Source organism: Schistocerca cancellata, chromosome 2 (assembly GCF_023864275.1).
Source record: "Schistocerca cancellata isolate TAMUIC-IGC-003103 chromosome 2, iqSchCanc2.1, whole genome shotgun sequence".
NCBI lineage: Eukaryota > Metazoa > Arthropoda > Insecta > Orthoptera > Acrididae > Schistocerca > Schistocerca cancellata.
In genome coordinates this window covers 89,082,808-89,102,695 of record NC_064627.1, presented here as the reverse complement: position 1 = coordinate 89,102,695, position 19,888 = coordinate 89,082,808, and the positions used below count along the sequence as shown (strand labels likewise).

Here is a 19,888-nt window from a genome sequence, read left to right as displayed (position 1 = left end):
CTTATGTTTGCATTTCATATCTGAATATAAATAAAAAATGTGTGTGTGTGTTTTCTGTGTGCATTTTACTCTAGCTCAGAAAGGATTATCCCAAAAGCTAGCAAGTTTTCTTTCCTTTCCTTTCCTGTGTGCCTATCAACAACTCAATGCTTCTGCTTTTTGGTTAGTGATCTACTTTAACCCAAAGTATTTATTTCATGTTACATTAATAAATAATGAGGAAAATTAAAATGTAAAAGCAGTTTTGAAACAATTTATGTATACCACAGTCAAGAAATTACACATTCCAAAATATTTAAAATGTAGTGAACTGGAATAACTATGTTGGCATAGAATTATGTGACTGCTGAAATATATCATAAACTGAAGAAAGAACTAATAAAGAAAGGATGGAGGGGAAGGAGTGTGAATAAGAGGACGGGGAGAAATGTAAAATAAACATTGTGTTTTTGAGGATATCAGGAAGTACACTGAAGGATTACAAAGATAAGGAAAGTGCAAAATGGTGACAATAATTGTGAAGATTCTTTAGTGTCAAGATATATGCAAATTGTGTCCTAGTGATATGACACAAAAAGTGTAATGCAGCAAGTGAAACCTAAGTCTTGTCAGTCAGTTAGTGATAAGGCAGAAAAAGAGGTACAACTGGCTAATAATATGAGAATTCTGAAACATCACATCACAAATAATTATAATAAACAAAGGTGACTTCCAGAAACAGAGAGATCAGCTAGAATGTTCTTGTTTTAACTAGTTATACTTTGCATAATTAACTGAGTTTTAACTTGGAATGAAAAGCACTCTCATGGTCTTTGAACTGTCCACTTAAACTGTAATGAATGTAATTATAAATGAAAATTTGTTCCAGACTGTAATCTGAGTCTAGTTGACCTTAAATTTGCTGAAATTGATAATTATATATGTTGAAATTACCGTCACATTTGTGTGAAGAGAAGATCTCCTGGCATTTCTTCAGATAAATCAAGAGTCCCAGAATAGCCACAATGAGTAGTGTAGTTCCACCAACAATAAATGCTATTAGGGTCGTATCACCAAAAAACCGTTGACTTCCATAATTTGAATACACTATTAAGTCAGGAGCAATTGTAGCTGAAAATAAAATAGATATAGAGTCATTATATTATAATTCTAAAGCCTAATATGGTTAACAAAGAGTTGAATTTTATAACACTGTAAGGTCATTATTTGTATTAGATAAGATTAGAGGAACTCCTCATTCCATGGATCCATATTGTGGAGATCCTCATGTATTTGGTACATGTCATACATACTTACATCATGTAATATTAATAAAAAAAAGTACAGGAATAATAATGATACACTTATACATATATCAGCTGTATCTGTTTTAGAAATTATTCAATGGAATAGGAGGAGTTGGCCACAAGGACGCCTTTCAGACTCCTCTTAAACTGAACTTTATTTGTAGCTATACTTTCTATAATTGCTGGCAAGATACTAAAAATGTGTGTCCCTGAAAAGTGGATCCTTCTTTGAACTATAGTTAAGTACCTTCTCCTCCTATTGTTGATTTCAAAACTGAGTTGTTTGCTGGGAAACGGATATTTTATTTACAACAAACTTCATTAAAATAATAAACATACTGAGAAGCAATAGTTGATATACATAGTGTCTTGAACAGGCTTCTGAAGGATGTTCATGAATTACTAATGTTAAGTGTAAAGCAGAAATGTGAGATACAATATAGTGATGAGCTGGAAAAGTAATGGCCACCACAGAACTGTACACAGACACCTAATATTGTCTTCTTTTCTCAACACTGTACTTTTATGCACAACAGAAGAAGCAAAATTTATACTTTGCATGGGCTTCCCTATAGTTCTGTCCATCAGTTTTTTTCACCTGTGGCACGTTGTTTTATGGACAGCATTTCTGCTGCTAATACAACAGTCATTTTTGTTCTAAATGTTGCACTTTGTTTGTACCTGTTACATCTCATCTGTGTAGTATAAAATAAAACCATTTCCCTTTCTTCTTTTAAATTTTACAGTGTAAATTTTAATTTACCTTTACCCACAATATGATAATTATTGATGCTTTTCATTAAACTTTGTTTTTTGACTCATTCTAGATTAGTTTCTGTTGATGGCCAGACAGTCTGGGAATATCTAGGATTTTTATGCAATTTTTTTTCCCCTCAATTCTTTCAAGCACTCTCCCAGTGTATCTACACAGAGACCTATGTACCAAGCCAGTCCATCTTTATGGACAGAAACAGTTCATTCTGGTAAGCGTTGCTAGCTGTATGAACTAGCTACCCACACCACCGTGTTAACCAACTGAAGGCATGAGAAAGGGGTCACTTGGTTGCTGCTCATCACAGGTTGAGGAGCAGAACAAAGCTGCCTCTCTCTCTCTCTCTCTCTCTCTCTCTCTCTCTCTCTCTCTCTCTCTCTCTGGTAATCTAGCCTTCCAACAGAGTGAACAGTTCCCTACCCTACACCTCCGGCTTTGCACTCCACAACCAGCCACCAGCAGAACTTGAACTGATCCACCCTCTCTTCCTCTTCCTCGGCCTTCATTTCATGGTCACTTAGACTGGCAATCACTCATTACTTCTGCCTCAAGGAGCCAAACTGCACCCCAAGTACTGAGAATATAGCCACAGTTTACTTTATTCAACTGTTTTATTTAACTGTGCGACTTCTGATGCCCACCCACTCTGGATTTTTCTGTGCATGCTAACAGATTCTTTACTGTGGATTATGACAATTTAAGTTTATAATCACTGTGCAATGGAAAGGAAATGTATGAGCTGGAAGTTCTGTCAGCTACAACCAACCAACTTTAGGCCACCATTTGGATACTACAAACACACTGGTGTACCACTTAAGCTGTCATAAGGTCTGTGTAAGTCCCTGAAGTTCAGCTACCTTCTGATTTCATTATATCATTGCCAAGAAAAAGTGAGTGATGGTCATTTTGTAGGCTTCCATGTGCACTGGACAGGGGTATCAGGCTCTGTCAATCCTAATATATCAACTAAATCACTTAAGTTTTCTTAAAGGGTTCATATTATGCACCTACACAGACATTTGAGAGAAGAGGTTTGTTACTAACAGAGATACTTCAGTAATATAAAAGTATTGCTGCCTTTGAGGAAAATATTGGCCAGAAACAAAGAAAAACAATGAAACTCCCCCTTAGCAGTAATCAACTGTTGCATATTCTAAGATCAACTGAGGTCAGAAAAAGTGTTTTGTTCATAAAATACTGCCAAGATAATGATTGACTGTTGCTTTGATTATACCGGACATGCTGTGGTTATTGCTTTAGTGCAGGTTGTTCCAATGCTGATCCCTGGGGAACAGGTGACCACAAAGCTCACTTGCGGACAAGTGGTAGCAGTACAGGCTACTCGCCAGGCATTCCTATTGCACATATGCTGCACACGTATGGTGACTTGGCCACCCTGACCACTGGTACCTGACCAGGGCAGTACAGTCATGTGGACTTGGCCCAGCTGCCTAGCTATGTGTCAGCTGCATGCCCATCCCTACAGGACAGTAAGTCTCCCCTGACCTGCGGTTCTGGGTGACTTTTATGAACTCTACACCTTTTCCTAAACCTCATCGGTCCTTTTCCTTCACCCCTCTTCCCTCACGTTCAACCCTTCTGCCAGAAGAAGGGGCCATTGGCTCTGAAAGTTTGCATACATAATTCCTTTTATATGTGTGTTCTCCTGACGCCACTTGGTGAGTAGATTTTTTATCTATCTAATATATTATGTTTTCAAAAAATGATTATTTTTGTTTTAGAGATATTTTCAGCCATAATGTTAATTCCACTGTGTTGTAGTTATTGGATCTAGGTAATCTACAATTACAGTTAAGTTTGTGTGATTTTCACTAATGACACTCATTTTGAAAAGAATCATCTATCTGGATCACAGTAACTGACAATTCAGGATGGTTAAACATGGGAAGAGCTGACATTGTGAGTTTGACCTTTCCTGGGTATGTAACAGGGCTGCCACAGCAAAAGCAGTGTGATCTCTTATGGATACATTCACTTTCTCCTTGCTGATGTGCAGTACTTACTAAGTTCAACAGGATCGTAATTGCATTACTGCTTTTCCTCTGGCTTCAGAAAACTTGTTTTAGTAAATACACTATAATATAGAGTAATAAAGTGCAAAATAAATCCCCTGCTCCTGAGATTTCTGAGTGATATGGCAATGGATTACAGATAAGGTGGTAAGACCAAGCAAATACTCAACTTGTTGCTGCTATGGTAGCCGTACCATATTCAACTTACATAGTTATTCTGACTCAGAATTAAAAGTTAATTCTCTCTCTCTCTCTCTCTCTCTCTCTCTCTCTCTCTCTCTGTGTGTGTGTGTGTGTGTGTGTGTGTGTGTGTGTGTGTGTGTGTGTGTTTGTGTTTGTGTGTGTACAGTCAGATTAGCAGGCAAATAATAACAATAAAATAAAATTCTACACAGAAAGTTAGAACAATAAAAAAATGCATCAGTGTGTACTCATAGAACAAGAAACACAAAATTTACAGAAAATGAAAGGAAATTTGCATGAATAAAAAATCTCTAATGATATTGAAATTTATGTGACTTAAATTTTTGTGACTTACCTCCTGTGTGTGTCAGAGTGACAAAATTATAGTTTGCAATAGTAGAGCCAGCACTGTTGTGAGCAGTGACGCGCAAAGCATACCAGGTTTCTGGTTCTAGATCCAATACCATGAATTCAGTTTGTTCTATTTTAATGTTATTTGATACAAGAGTCCATGCAAACCCTTTCTTCAGCTTGTACTCCACCACAACAGATGTTATTGGACATCCACCATCATTCCATGATGTTAAGTTCAGCAAAATGGAAGTAGAATTTACTCGTATTAAGTCAGTATTTCTAGGTGAAACAGGAGCTGCATAAAAAAAAAAGAGGTTACTTTACTTCAACAAAAACTAATATACCGTTAAGTTACAAGGGGTATGCATATCAAAACTTAAAACATTATAAGTAATTTGTCATTAATTTTGTCTCTCAAAACACACTGTCATATAGACTCACAGATTTTTTTTATAAATAAACCAACAAGTCGGTAACTAAAATGTTGTTACACTGGCTGCCTGAGTCTTACTGTTCCTCCTGAGATCTGCTTGCTAGGTGTGTGTGTGTGTGTGTGTGTGTGTGTGTGTGTGTGTGTGTGTGTGTGTGTGTGTGTGTGGGCACGCACTAATATTCTGGAAACTAATAACATATCCCATGGTTTGAAATGAGCAAAAACCATAGCTATCTTAAAACCTGGTAAACCAAATAACAAACCACAAAGCTACTGAGCCATTGGTTTACCTATAACAGCACATAAACTTTTGAGAAGAATACTGTATAACGGAATCAACCACAAAATTTTCCAAAACCTGCCTGGGGAACAAGCATTGTGTTGTGAATTGGCAGGAGCCAATTCACGGAGTTTGGAGGAAGCCGAAAGGCACGCGTTTAAGCTCACGCAGGCTGGCGTGAGGTCTGGAAAATGACAAGGAATTATAGTAGCCAAAAATAGTACATAGCTTCTGGAATACTTAACTTTAATCCATAATTGGAGAACATCGCTCTTGATGATACATAATTACAATCTCAATATAAACTGGTAATGGCGCCTTGCTAGGTCGTAGCAAATGACGTAGCTGAAGGCTATGCTAACTATCATCTCGGCAAATGAGAGCGTATTTGTCAGTGTAGCTTTGCTAGCAAAGTTGGCTGTACAACTGGGCTGAGTGGCAGGACGTCTCTCTAGACCTGCCGTGAGGCGGCGCTCGGTCTGCAATCACTGACAGTGGCGACACACGGGTCCATCGTATACTAGCGGATCGCGGCCGATTTAAAGGCGACCATCTAGCAAGTGTGGTGTCTGGCTGTGACACCACACATTGTTTTACCTGAAATTCAGCTGCACCAGCATGATTCTCTCCTGTTAACTTTCTTTGAAACAAGATTTCAAAACAAAAAACCTGAACTGTGTTAATGCCAAATACTTCCTGGGGATGCGGAATTCAGTATATTCATCAGTTGTATGTATGCTCCTGTGATCTCTGTGCTTTATAAATACTGTAAATTTAATAAACTTACAATTACACAAAAAGTAACGCAACCATTCACCTAGAGTGGATCGATACATGGAGCTAAGAAACACAAAACAGAAACTAGTATTTCCAATAGCTTTCAAGCACAAAATTTTTTCTACCATTTGTACACAAAGTCAGGGGCAGATAAAGAATTTTTTTCCGGGGGGAGGGGGGGCAACATACAAGGATCAGAATGGTGAATGTGTCCTTATAGGCTCTGTGAGACCAAATTTAAAATAAACACACACACACACACACACACACACTAATATATTAATTTTATTATAATAATTATCACATGACACATATTAAAAACATAACTTTATTACACTAATAATTTTATCACAATCATTGCAAGTTCCCTCTTGTGTTTCCTACACAAGCTATCCAATACCTCCTCAGCATTCATTGGTGATGCAATAGGTTGATGGATATGCATTGGTGCCAGTCCATTGAAACGATATTCGGGCGCTGATAACCTCGCTGTTGTGCGCCCTAAAACACCAATCATCATTGAAACGACCTCCTGGTCAACCTACTACAAAGATATGTCTTTTAGCAGCAGAAAGTTGAGAGAGATCTCTCCACAGTACTGCTTCTTACAGGAAATGCCACCTGCAAGCATTTACAGATGTTCCCCATTGATTAGTAATAGTGTCTAATTATTTATATATTCAACTAGCTTTTACCTGCAGCTTTGTTCAGATATCAGTAGTACTGTTATGATGAATAAGTATCAGAGAAGCACAGGTCATGATGTGCACTGTCCCCTCTGCTGCTGATCACACACAGTCAGGTGTTATCCGTTGAATATCTTTCTACATATATGACATCACAGCTCTGACCACAAATGCATCAATTTTGCATGTTTGCTGAAAGTTTGTTCAGTCATTTAAAGACAATCTGCTACATAAAGTAAAGAGTTTGACAGCAGCAACAGACTGTTTAATGAATATGTGGTACATAATTTGATGTCATACTAAAACACAATCTCAAAAATATCCAGAAAAAATGTTTTCAAAAACTTACGCTTATCTTTTATGGTTCATTCATGATCAACACTTTTGTCTTTTGGATTCCCTGCAGGAGGCACAATCAAAAGATAAGCATATGCTTTCATCAACTTTTACGTAGATCTTTTTGAGATCTCCACTCCAGTACTTTCCAATTTGACATAGCATTACAAACAAACTTTTTGTTGCTGCTTTGATTCCCTATTATCACTTCTGTCTCCTGATTCAATTTTTTTAAGTAGCCTATATTCCCGTCCAGGATTCAAGTTATCTCCATAACAAATTTTATCAAATTCTGTTTGGTGGTTCAGCTGTGAAAATGTGACAGATAGACAAAATTACTTTCACATTTATAATATTAGTATATTACAGATTACTCACAGTGCCTTTCAGACAGAAATAAAGTGCTCTATGAAGACTGAAATATATTGGTTCCTGATAAAAATGTTAAACAAGACATGAAATAGTATTTGTTAACAAGAGGACCTGGGTGAAATGTCAAGGCGCAGAGACTGTAAGAAGCCTGATGATGATGAAAAATTGAAATTTTAGCTTCAAATAAAGCTGGTGGCAGTACTAAGTGGGAAAATAATACACAGAGATCACTGAAAATATCTGAATGCAAAATTTTAATGTTTTTTGCAGTGTGGTTCAAACCTACACAACGGCTCATTTACCTACTGCGCTGTCACGAAAGATAAACAAAGTTATGTTTTATTGTACTTTTACCATAATTCTGACAAACATGAAACAAGAAGCAATGAAATTAAGGCTGAAATTTTTAAACTCACAATTATAAGCTGCTTTTAAGTAGAAAATTGTGATTATGCCAAGATTCACTCCCTTTCTCCATGTGCCCCCCTGCCACCCTCACCCTGAATTCACCCTCACCCTTGCGTGCATTCACACAGACACCCAAATGCACATTCCTGTGGCCATGGCAAGACTAATTTGATACTCAAATTCTGAAAGCAGTTTTCTGAGCTGATGGAGATGCAGAGGAATAGGAATTGTCACAAGGAGGGGAAGTGGGGAGCGAAAAAAGAGGGGTGGAACAGGGGGAAAAGAAAAGGAGAATTCCCACATTGGGTAGGTGGGGGGTGGTGGAGTTGGAGGGAGGACAAGTGTTTGCAGAAGGCAGTGAATGATCTGGATGGAATAGGGTTGGTGTGAACAGGGGTGTAGGGAAAAGGCAAGGTGAGGCAGTGGGAACAGGTTAGAAGAGGTTTAGATCAGGGGATTGCGAGAGTGCAGGATGTGTTGGAGAGACAATTCCCATTTGCATAGTTCAGAGAAACTTGTGCTGGAAGTAAGTATCTAAATTGCCTGTGTAGTAAGGTAGCTGTTAAAGTAATTTGTGGTTTGCCACAGTTTGGCAGTGGCCATTCATATGAGATGACAGCTGGTTACTAGTTATACCCACACAGAATGCTATACAGTAATTGAAACACAGCTGATATACAACATGGCTGCTTTTGCATGTGGCCCTGCTTTTTATTGGATGGGAAAGGCCTGTGGCTCGACTGCAGTAGGAGATGGTGGGTGGCTCTATGGGGCAGGTCTAGCAACTGGAATGACCACAAGAGAACAAACCATGGGGTGCAGGGTTGTGAATAGGATTGGAATAGGGATGGACAAGGATATTCTGTACGTTGGGTGCACAGAAGAACCCAGTGTTGGGGACATAGGTAGGATACACCTCATGTCAGAGCATGTTGAGAGGTAGTCGAAGACCTGGTGGAGGCTCCAGTAGAGCTTTTAAATGGCCAGGGTTATACTGGGTGATCAGAGGAGAGCTGGTCAGTGGCTAGTTAACAGGTTTACTGGTGTCAGAGGAGCTGCTGGCATGGGAGACTTGTTTATGGGTGAGCTGGATAGGAAATTGTCTGGTACTAAAGACTCATCCAAGAGGCCCGGAACAAATTTATCTGAACTATGTGGATGGGAAATGTCTCTCCAACACATCCTGTGCTCTCGCAATCCCCCTGCTCTAAACCTCTGCTAACCTGTTGCCACTGTCTCACTTTGCCTTTTCCGTGCTCCCTTCTGTCCACACCACTACTCCTCCATCCAAATCCTGCACTACCTTCTCCCAACACAATTCAGGCATTCTTCTCTTCCTCTCCTTCTTTCCCCTTTTCAACCCCTCCCCTTTTCTTCAAGTTTGCCTCTCACCCCTTTCCCCCCGTCCGTTTCCCCCTCTCCCTCTTCCTACATTTCATTTTGTTGTACCCTCTGTACTCTCTTCAGGTTGTTGTGCAGCTATGAAGTCATCTGATATCTGACTGCTGCCGATGACTTTAAGCATACCAAGTCAGGTACCTGTGTGCCTTAGCAATGTTAACATACAGCATTCTTTGAGGGTACATATAAATTTGCCATTGTGGTCACTCATTGCAGATTTTGATTTCACCATGCATGTTATCATCAGATTTAACATTATGTTCTTTTCTATGTCATGTCACCACAGTTGCATGGATACAAAGGTCTTTGAGATATCTGAAACTAGTGATGGTGAGTGTGGAACGTTTTATGAAGGTAGCAGTGATTAGTCTTCAATGGCAGCTTGAAGCAATAGTCCTCCGCTCTGTACATCAGCTGGTACACCACACCAGTATGGTGTTTCTACAAGAGATGCTATCATCAATTATTCAGAATCTAAAGAATTAGAAAGTGATAGCAAAATGCTTTAGAAAAGTGTGAGTCTTAATAACACTTTTGATTGGAAAAAACTGTTTTCCAGCCATTGAAACAAGTGTTTGTGATTTGGCTTCAGGACACAAACATCCTCTGGTTAATACCTGTTGCAGTTTATAGAAGATAGAACAAACTGATCTTATGTATACACCAGGGTGAATACTCCAGAAGGTGTGCATTCTTGACTATCCATGTGGGAAGATAATGCTCTTGAAGAAGTTCATTATTCTGCTGCTATTTGTTTTCTAATGGTTCAAATTAACAAGGTGAAAGTAAGTGATTACTGGCCCTGAGATACACTTTTAAACTCAACAATTTTAAGTAACATTCTGTCCTGAGACCATTTTATTTATTTTTCACTTTAGTTATGACATTTTACAATACATTTAATCCATATCAGAAGTTTGCACCGACGAAAGTCTCCTGTTGTGCAAAGACTGGTTATCTTCTAAACAACACATCCAAACAAAATACATTTGGAATGAAAATATCCATGCTGTGTGACTATCAGACTGGGTTCATTTTGGCTTTCATTTATATAAAGGCACAATAACAGAAATTAGATTTCACAGTTTACGTAAAAGTTGCAGTGTAGTAGTAACATTTATGAGACCATTTTTGGAAAAAGGACATACACTATATGTTAACAATTTGTATTCCAGACCAGAACTGTTCCTCTGGCTTCACAACCACAGAACAAATGCATGGAGCACTGTTTGTAAGAATAGGGACAACATGCCAAAACACAGAGGACACAAACAAGAAGAAACTGAGTTTAATTCATCTAACAAGATCCTTGCTCTCAAGTGGCATGACAAAATAAATGTGAAGATGTTGCCCATATGCAACACAACAGAAATAGTTGAAACGGGGAAGACTGACAGAAACACTGGCAAAAATCTCAAGAAACCACAGTCTAATGAAAATTACAAAGCAATTGTAGGTGCAGTTGACTGTTGTGACATGTTGCTAAGCTAAGTGTCAGACTGGGAAATGTTTTAGGGAGCTGCCCCCCCCCCCCCCCCTCAAATCCGGATTCATGCATTTTAAACACTCATGCTCCCCACAGGTTGGACACAGTGTGAAAAATAGCTCTCACAGTGTTGAGCTATCTCTTGTTAGGGAAATTCTAGGAAAATATGCAACAGAATCTAGAAAAGCTGGCTGAGGAATGTGCTCCAAAGATAGGAATTATCTATGATTTATTGAACCTTTTTCTGGGTGTTATTGTGAGTGGGTACTCAAAAGTACCACGTTCCGAGACTTATCACAGAATGTATGGTTGGAATTAATTAATACTGAATTAAAAAACAGCCACAAATAATTAATAAAAGACAATATAATATAGATCTTTCTAACTTCGCTAATGTTGATCCCTGCCAAGATCAAAATGAAGGATGGAAAGTACACTACTGACCATTAAAATTGCTACACCATGAAGATGACGTGCTACAGACGTGAAATTTAACCGACAGGAAGAACATGCTGTGATATGCAAATGATTAGCTTTTCAGAGCATTCACACAAGGTTGGCGCTGCTGGCGACACCTACAATGGTGCTGACATGAGGAACGTTTCCAACCAATTTCTCATACACAAACAGCAGTTGGCCGGCGTTCCCTGGTGAAATGTTGTCGTGATGCCTCATGTAAGGAGGAGAAATGAGTACCATCATGTTTCCGACTTTGATAAAGGTCGGATTGTAGCCTATATCGATTGTGGTTTATTGCGACGTTGCTGCTCGCATTGGTCGAGATCCAATGACTGTTAGCAGAATATGGAATCGGTGGGTTCAGGAGGGTAATACGGAATGCCGTGCTGGATCCCAACAGCCTCGTATCACTAGCAGTCAAGATGACAGGCATCTTATCCTCGTGGCTGTAACAAATCGTGCAGCCATGTCTCGATCCCTGAGTCAACAGATGGGGATGTTTGCAAGACAACAACCACCTGCATGAACAGTTCAACAACGTCTGCAGCGGCGGGACTATCAGCTTTGTGACCATGGTTGCGGTTACCCTTGACGCTGCATCATAGACTGGAGCACCTGTGATGGTGTACTCAACGATGAGCCTCGGGGCACGAATGGCAAAACTTCACTTTTTCGGATGGATCCAGGTTCTGTTTACAGCATCATGATGGTTGCACCTGTGTTTGGCGACATCGCGGTAAACGCACATTGGAAGCGTGTACTCGTCATCGCCATACTGGCGTATCACCCGGTGTGATGGTATGGGGTGCCATTGGTTACATGTCTCGCTCACCTCTGATTTGCATTGACAGCACTTTGAACAGTGGATGTTACATTTCAGATGTGTTACAACCCGCGGCTCTACCTTTCATTCGATCCCTGCGAAACCCTACATTTCAGCAGGATAATGCACAACCGCATGTTGCAGGTCCTGTACGGGCCCTTCTGGACACAGAAAATGGTTGATTGCTGCCCTAGCCAGCACATTCTCCAGATTTCTCACCAACTGAAAACGTCTGGTCAATGGTGGCCGAGCAACTGGCTCGTCACAATACGCCAGTCACTACTCTTGATGAACTGTGGTATCGTGTTGAAGCTGCATGGGCAGCTGTACATGTACACACCATCCAAGCTCTGTTTGACTCAATGCCCAGGCGTATCAAGTCCATTATTATGGCCAGAGGTGGTTGTTCTTGGTACTGATTTCTCAAGATCTATACATTCAAATTTTGTGAAAATGTAGCCACATGTCAGTTCTAGTATAATTTGTCCAATGAATACCTGTTTATCATCTGCATTTCTTCTAGTTGTAGCAGTTTTAATGGCCAGTAGTGTAGTTACAATGAGTGTAAAAACTATTCACACAGTTCATATGAAGTAGTTCACTGGCAGAAGATTGGCTATGTGTTTCAGGTGTTACAATACCTATTCTGTACATGATGTAAACACACAAGGTTGGCTATGTGTTTCAGGTGTTACAATACCTATTCTGTACATGATATAAACACACAAGGTTAATTTTGAAAGTTAAACAAAAGCTATACATATTCATCACTTTACAATGTGATTTTTTATTCCAAAATGTCAAGAGCAATTATATTCTAGTATCTTGATTTTTTTTGCTATGAAAGTTACCTAAGGATGTAAACAAAGACTGAAAATGGATACTGAGTTTTGTTAAAAGGGTATGGAGCAACTCTTCAAATGAAGAATTATGCCGTCAAGAAAGAAATATGGTATTTCAGATGATGCTACATGTCTTTTGTATAGCAATATTCTTCTTCTTCTTCTTCTTCTCAGATTTGTTGAAAAACATTGTAAAGTTTCCACCTTGGCTACATCTTACATGAATTTACTTTGCTGAAACTTGTACAATTAGGCAACTTTGGCCTTACGGGCCATTTTTAAGTGTTGCAGTTCCTAACATGCAATTATTATCTGATTATTTCACAACAGTCACAACAGTTCTGAAAGTGACAATATAATGAACAGGCATTAAATATAAAAACAGAATGTTTGCTGAGAGCAGTTACAGCCATTCTTGAAACTATTGTCATGTAATAAGTCACAGTATGTGCTCACTTGTGTTGTTATACACAGATTACATTATGTAACTATATAGCACACATAAGACCAATAAAACAGAAATTATATATATTCACCTACTTACAATACACTAAAATTATCCCACATAATGTAGACAATCACACTGTGTATCATAATTTTTGTTCATGAAAGTTGCCTAGGAGTTTAAAAAAAGATTTAAAATACATATCACATATCGTAAAAATATTCAAATGCTTAAAGAATCAAAGTCTGAAGCATCTCTCCAGATGAATTAGGATGCTGGCATGAGACAGATTTGATTTTTCATCTGCAACAATATATGTTCCATGTGTAAAGCAAACAGACTGCATACAAAACATCTGTTCATAAAAAATTACACAGATTCATCTCCATTAAGATGTGATAATATTATTTTGATGTAAGGGAAAGATTCTGTACTTGAAAACATTGATTTATTGCCTTGTAGTTTCCCTGAGGACAATTAATTGTATTTATTTATTCAAAACATGTCTGGGTGCATCAAAAGTGTCTTCCAGTGAGCACTTCATTTCCCTTGTACTCTGTTTGTGAATGAATTACTATTCAAACATGCACCAAGAGCAGAGATAAACTGGAGAGACTGGATGCAAGGATTGTTCAGCGTGCAGCTTGCAAGATCAATTGAGATATTCAGCTTGGTGCCAGGAGGCCTGTGCATGTAATTCAGCTGGCAGAAAGCCATCGCCAGCAGAGAGTCCGTACACAGGCTTACATGATAATGACACATCAAAGGGTACTGCATGAGGCAAACATATCTGCGGCAGTGAAATAGTTTATGAGCACTGCATGACTTTTGTATGTGGTTCTTAACCTCCTGTTCCATGTAACATGGAACAGTGGTTATGAAGGAATATTTAGTGCTGTCAACAGACACTTATAAAAAGTAAAACTGATGGCACCAAGCTAGCTTTCAAAACTATTACTTCATTCCTCAGGAATGAGAGATGCATGGGTTGGCGAAGGTTGCAAAGGAAGAGCATGTCACTCAGACACTTGGCAACCTGTACTGAGGATGAGGGTACAAGATAAACATTGTGTTCCTTGAAATTAAAGTTGTAACTTGTGAGTATATTACATTTCTGTGTTTATTTATACAAATAGATGATCATGCAGATGAGGGTGGATACCATGGAAATAACTATGACAAGCTATACAATAATGTAAAGAACTTAACATTCTAGAAAATAAGGAAGTTTGGCACAAAGGTGCTGAAACGTGTGTTGGTTTATATGAAAAAGAACAGCTGTTTGCACAAGGGGCATGTCTTCAAATGCAGTGAGGTCCAGTATCTCCACCTGCTACCATTACACTCCTCAAATAACATTTCTTTCTTTTCTGTTAACTATTATACATGTAATGCACATACTATGAGCATACGAAATCATTAAATTCTTATTTGTGTGGTATTTCACTAAACTTTATTATTCAATGTGTAGTTTTCTAACCACTACAAAATTGTTAAAGCTTTCATGACCACTTGTTGAAAACTGCCTATTGGCTTCTATCTCGAGTTCTTTTTCTGACATTTTGTCAGCTCGAGTGGCTGGCATTGTCACAGTTTCACCCTCCATTGCTGGTGGTGGACTGGAGCCAAGCTTACGGCTGCAGACTACATGATCCTGGTGTGCCAATGTCCAAGGGCTTCTCTGCGGTCTTTTCTTGCATGGGTAGTTGGAGAAATCAGCTGCAGCAGAGCAAGCACACTGCAAGACTGACCATGTAGTAAAATTTGACGACATGGAAGTTCTGGCTGTATTGAAGAAATATCACACCCACTTGTTCACAGAAGCTATAGAAATACACAAACACAAAAATGGCTTCAAAAAGAAAGAAAAAAGCTTTAAGGTAAACAGATCCTGGCTTCCCATGCTGCAGTGAACAACTGCTGCAGGTAGCAAGAGAACCACACCGGAAATGACCATGGAGAAGCCCTCAGACATTGGTGCATCAGGTACATACAGGCTGCTGTCATGAGCTAGCTTCAGTCCACCACCAGCAATGGAGGGTGACACTTGGACAATGCCAACAACTTGTGCTGGTGAAATGTCAGAAAAATCATTAGACAAATGTCAGCCGAAGAACCTGAGACAAGCCAAGAGGCACTTTTTCTAACCACTGATGACAACAACAGAATTAGTTTTTGAAGAAAAATTTTCTTTGATGAAATATTCTAAATTTATGCTCCACTAAAATTGTGTGCTCTTCAAAAATTGACCTTGCTAAGAACTAACTGTTTTAAGAGTGACATATGTTAACTGAAAGCCCTCATTCTCTACTTAACAATGAACATTTTACTCTTTCCAGAAACTGTAATTAATGAGTGCTAATATTCAAAATTATTGTATATTTGAATGTTCAAATTTTAAAATGTAATCTTGTCAACAGGTCAATGCCTCCTCTCATTGCTGTTAATTTTATGCCTATGTGTACAAATCAAAAGAATTACCTATGGCTATACACATTACTTTATCTTAAAATACACTCCAGGAGAAAAATTACACTCTTGGTTGAAAGAAAAATTGCTACCTAGGTTCATCATTCTATAAAAGCTTTTATATCTTTGTGAGGGTGGAGACCCTTGTATCTCCCTGTTTACTCATTGACTAATCTGTACGTGCCAGGGTATGGTATTTTTTGAAATTACATATGGTCCTGAATAGAGTAATTGCCACTTCTTATTCATTTTGCCAGTTATTTTTTATTTAGGGTGTGTCCGTTAAGAGGACTCATTGCCCTTCAAAAAATTGTGTAACACATTTCAGTTTCTTATTATAAATTTTCTTTCTATACTTGGCCCTGTTTTCTAGTGTAAGCATAGCTTGTTTGATTTTGTCTTGTAGTGTCATTTCTGTAGAGGTACCTTTGGTGTAGGTGACTCCCACTCATTCGTTTGTTTTGTCTGGAACATCAATTAGTTAGGTGTGAAACCTGTTGAAGAATGTGGAAGGATATTGACAATTTGAACAAAAGGAATTACATATGCTACCCATCGGGTGTGTTTGTGAGGGGTGTATATCCTATTAAACTGGTTAAATTCTTTAAAGACTCATTCTACTGGGCTTGCTTCTGGGTAAAAAAAGTTTACTAATACGTGCTTTATGTCCTGTGAGGTCATAAATTGTTTCCACTTTTGCCCAGTGAAATATAAAGCAGTATCTGTTAGTAGTACCTTTGGTTTACCTACTCTTCTAAAATAGTTTCCCTCGATTCTTTCTCAGATATTTGTGGCTGTTGCCTTTTTAATGGCATACATTTTGATATGTTTTGAGAAAATGTCATATAGTGCTACTGTGTATCTTACTCCTCCTTTACTTCTTGGCTATGGACCAGCTATGTCCAGGAGTACTACATCTAGAGGTTTTTTTTGTGAGTATGGGGTGTAGCTCAGTATATTTGGACATATTGGACTGTTTTGATTTTCAACATATTTTCTTAATACCTGTAGGACTCACCTTCTCAAATTTGGAAAATAACAAAATGCTGCAATTTTTTCAGTACATCTGCCTACTCTATAATGACCCCAGGCTCCATGTGTGTGCCTTATAAATTTGTCGATATAATCTTCGGGAATACACACACACCATTGATCAGATTTTTCATGTTTCCTATGAAACAAAACACCCTTGTACTCCTGATACCATTTACTTACCTTTCCACCTTCATCCTGCTTAAGATTTTTGCATGACTTTCCTCCATCTGTGATTTTGCTGTTGTATAATTTTCATTTGCTTATAAGACTTAGGGTAACCAGACAGTTGTGTTGTACCTTGCATTAATAATGTTCTGAGTTCTGCATCCTGCTCTGTTAATTCACCAAATTCCTCTAAACCTTGTCGTAACCTAGACAATGCATCTGCAATAACATTCTGACTTCCTTGAATTCTTTTAATTATAGACACCATCTAACTAATCTATGGTGCAATAGTTTACATGTTAAAAGAAATGAAAGTGACTGATGGTCACAGTAAACTTTGGTATTCTTGCTCCACAAAAAATATTCAAACTTTATAAATGCCCATATTAAAGCTAAACTTTCCAATTCTCACACAGAGTAAGATTTTTCGGCTTTTGATAATGTGCGACTAGCAAAATTGATGACCTTGGGTACTTCCTTACCTCCTCCTTCTCACATCTGGAACAAACATGTCCCTAGCGCCTGAGATGAGTCATCTGTGCAAAGACCAAAATCCTTGAACATATCAGAGTGGCTACGAACATTTGCATTGATTAATGCCTGCTTAATGTAAGTTCTCTTGACACTTATCAACCCATAACCAAGGGCTATTTTTTTCATAACAAGTTGAGCAATGCATCACTGTTCATCAGTTGCTGTGGTACGAATTTATGGAGGAGAGGGGAAAAAAAATGCTAGTCCCAAAAAAGCTTTTAGTTGGTTTTTATTCCTTCGAGCTGGACAATTGCGTATAGTATCAATTTCTTTTGGGTCAGGTAATATACCTTGTTTGACACAACATGTCCTAAAAATTTGACTTGCTCCCTATCAAAACTAGAATTTTGTTAAATTGGCTGGAACTCCGTAATCTGCAAATCATTGAAGCACCTGTTCAATGAGCCTGATATGTTCTAACAAAGTGGATGTGGCTTTTAGCAGGTCGTTTACATGAACTGTAACTCCGGTTGGTAATTGGTCAGGTGTTGTGGGTATTTTTACATTTTGCACTTTACAACTGACACTGGTACCTGTTTCAACTTGACTAATGATATCACTCAGATTTTCACTGATCTTCTCTCTCTCCTTCTTAGCCATTCTGAGTCAACTTCTAATGTCGCTACTCTTAAAGTAAGCTCTTCTCCAGCTTGAGGTACACTTTCATAGTCTTTATTTAGTTTATTAACTACAGTGGTTACCTTTTTTTACTGTCGAACGCAGCTGGTTTTGTGTGGCTTCAATATTTATGTTTGTGTCTATGATTTTCTTTATCTGTTGCTCTACTAGATCATGATGGTCATTAAAATAATCTACCTTCTGTCTTAACTCTGTAATATTATCATTAATTTCAGAAAATACTTCATGCTTTACTTGTTTTTCATATCATTTAATTTTCTGCAATTTCAGTGAGAAAATTTCTGGCTAAGTCATCAAACTTCTGTGAGACCGTGTCTTGCAAATCCTTAAATACTTGCTTTTCTTCTTGTTTCATTGTATTTAGATCTCGTGTAACAGCGTTTTGTTGCTGTTTTACCATGTTCATATCTTATTTCATATGACTGAAATTTCTATTGATACTATCTAATTTCATGCTTATGTTAGATAATAACTGCCGTAGCAGTGCATCAGTTGTACTAATGTGGTTGCTATCAGCTGTACTTTCCAAATTAATGTTTGAGTTGTGACCAAGTGGTGTTTGTAAAGTGTTGTGAAAATTCATATTCAAATTGCTCTCCAATGTTTCATTCATGATCAGTATGTCGCTCTGGGAGATGCGTGATATTGTCTCCTCAGTTGCAAACATTGTGTCGTCATGGTTATTCTGCTGTGGAGCATTGCTATCATTTGTCACACCTGCGACACTCATCTCTGACCTTACTTGGTTTCACTTCCCTTGAATAAAAAATACTTAATTCTGGTATAAAATTTTTTTCTTATTTCAAAACATGTACAATACAAATCTCTCATAGCCCATAATCTTCTGAGTGCCACTTCTTAACAGAACTTCAACATACAAGAGAGTGAGAAACAAAATCATGTATAAAAAAAGAATGCTGTTATTTTCTTTTGAGTAGGCCTTACTGGGCTTTCATACTTATGGTTGTTCTGTGTTTTATTTTTTGTTTTTAATAAATTTTAACTTTCCAATATCATGGGGGTCTTTCATCATGTACAAGGCTAAAAACACAAGCATGCACAATATTAACATGGTTTGTGTGCTATTACAAAGTACACCTTTTTCCTTGTTTGGATGATTTGAGAATGGGTTCTGATACGTGAGAATGGTCTTCAATTAAACAAAAGTAACTGAATTTTGCAACTTTGGCTGTTTTCTACACCAAACTGGTTGCTGTCCTGTTATTAATCCAGCTTGCTGGAAAACCAAGAAGATGAATTTCATAACTGCTTGTTTCCATTGCAGACATTAATGCTGTCCTGTAAGATACTTGCCTCACCAATCATTCACATATTCGGAAATAAACATACAAATATTTATTTCATTCTTCTATCTCTAATGAGACGGAAATGTTAACATCATTTATTGCAGAACATACTTGTGTTATCCTTTCCGATTTTTTCATTTACTTTTACTGTAAAAAGTGGTAGAGTCATAAGTTCAATGATTGATGATGGAGTTGGCAGTTTTCGCACTCGCCTCCTTCCAAATACTTGCATTACATTCTTAACAAAAGAGCCAGACTGTGTTGACAACACTACGTTGGAGAAAATATATATATTAGCATGCAGTGGGACACAAACCTACATCCATTGATATAGTAATCCATGAAACTATTCGTTACATTATG

General features: G+C 38.1%; 1 protein-coding gene across 1 annotated transcript in view; it reads right to left on the bottom strand.

The window, feature by feature from the left end:
- LOC126151090 (Down syndrome cell adhesion molecule-like protein Dscam2) overlaps positions 1-19,888 on the bottom strand; it is a 264,358-nt gene that overhangs the window by 30,879 nt on the left and 213,591 nt on the right. Inside the window, exons 13-14 of the mRNA XM_049915919.1 lie at positions 4,630-4,923; positions 934-1,110 (exon numbers count right to left, since the gene is read on the bottom strand). Coding sequence (XP_049771876.1) covers positions 934-1,110; positions 4,630-4,923 — 471 coding nt within the window. The remainder of the gene's footprint in view (positions 1-933; positions 1,111-4,629; positions 4,924-19,888) is intronic.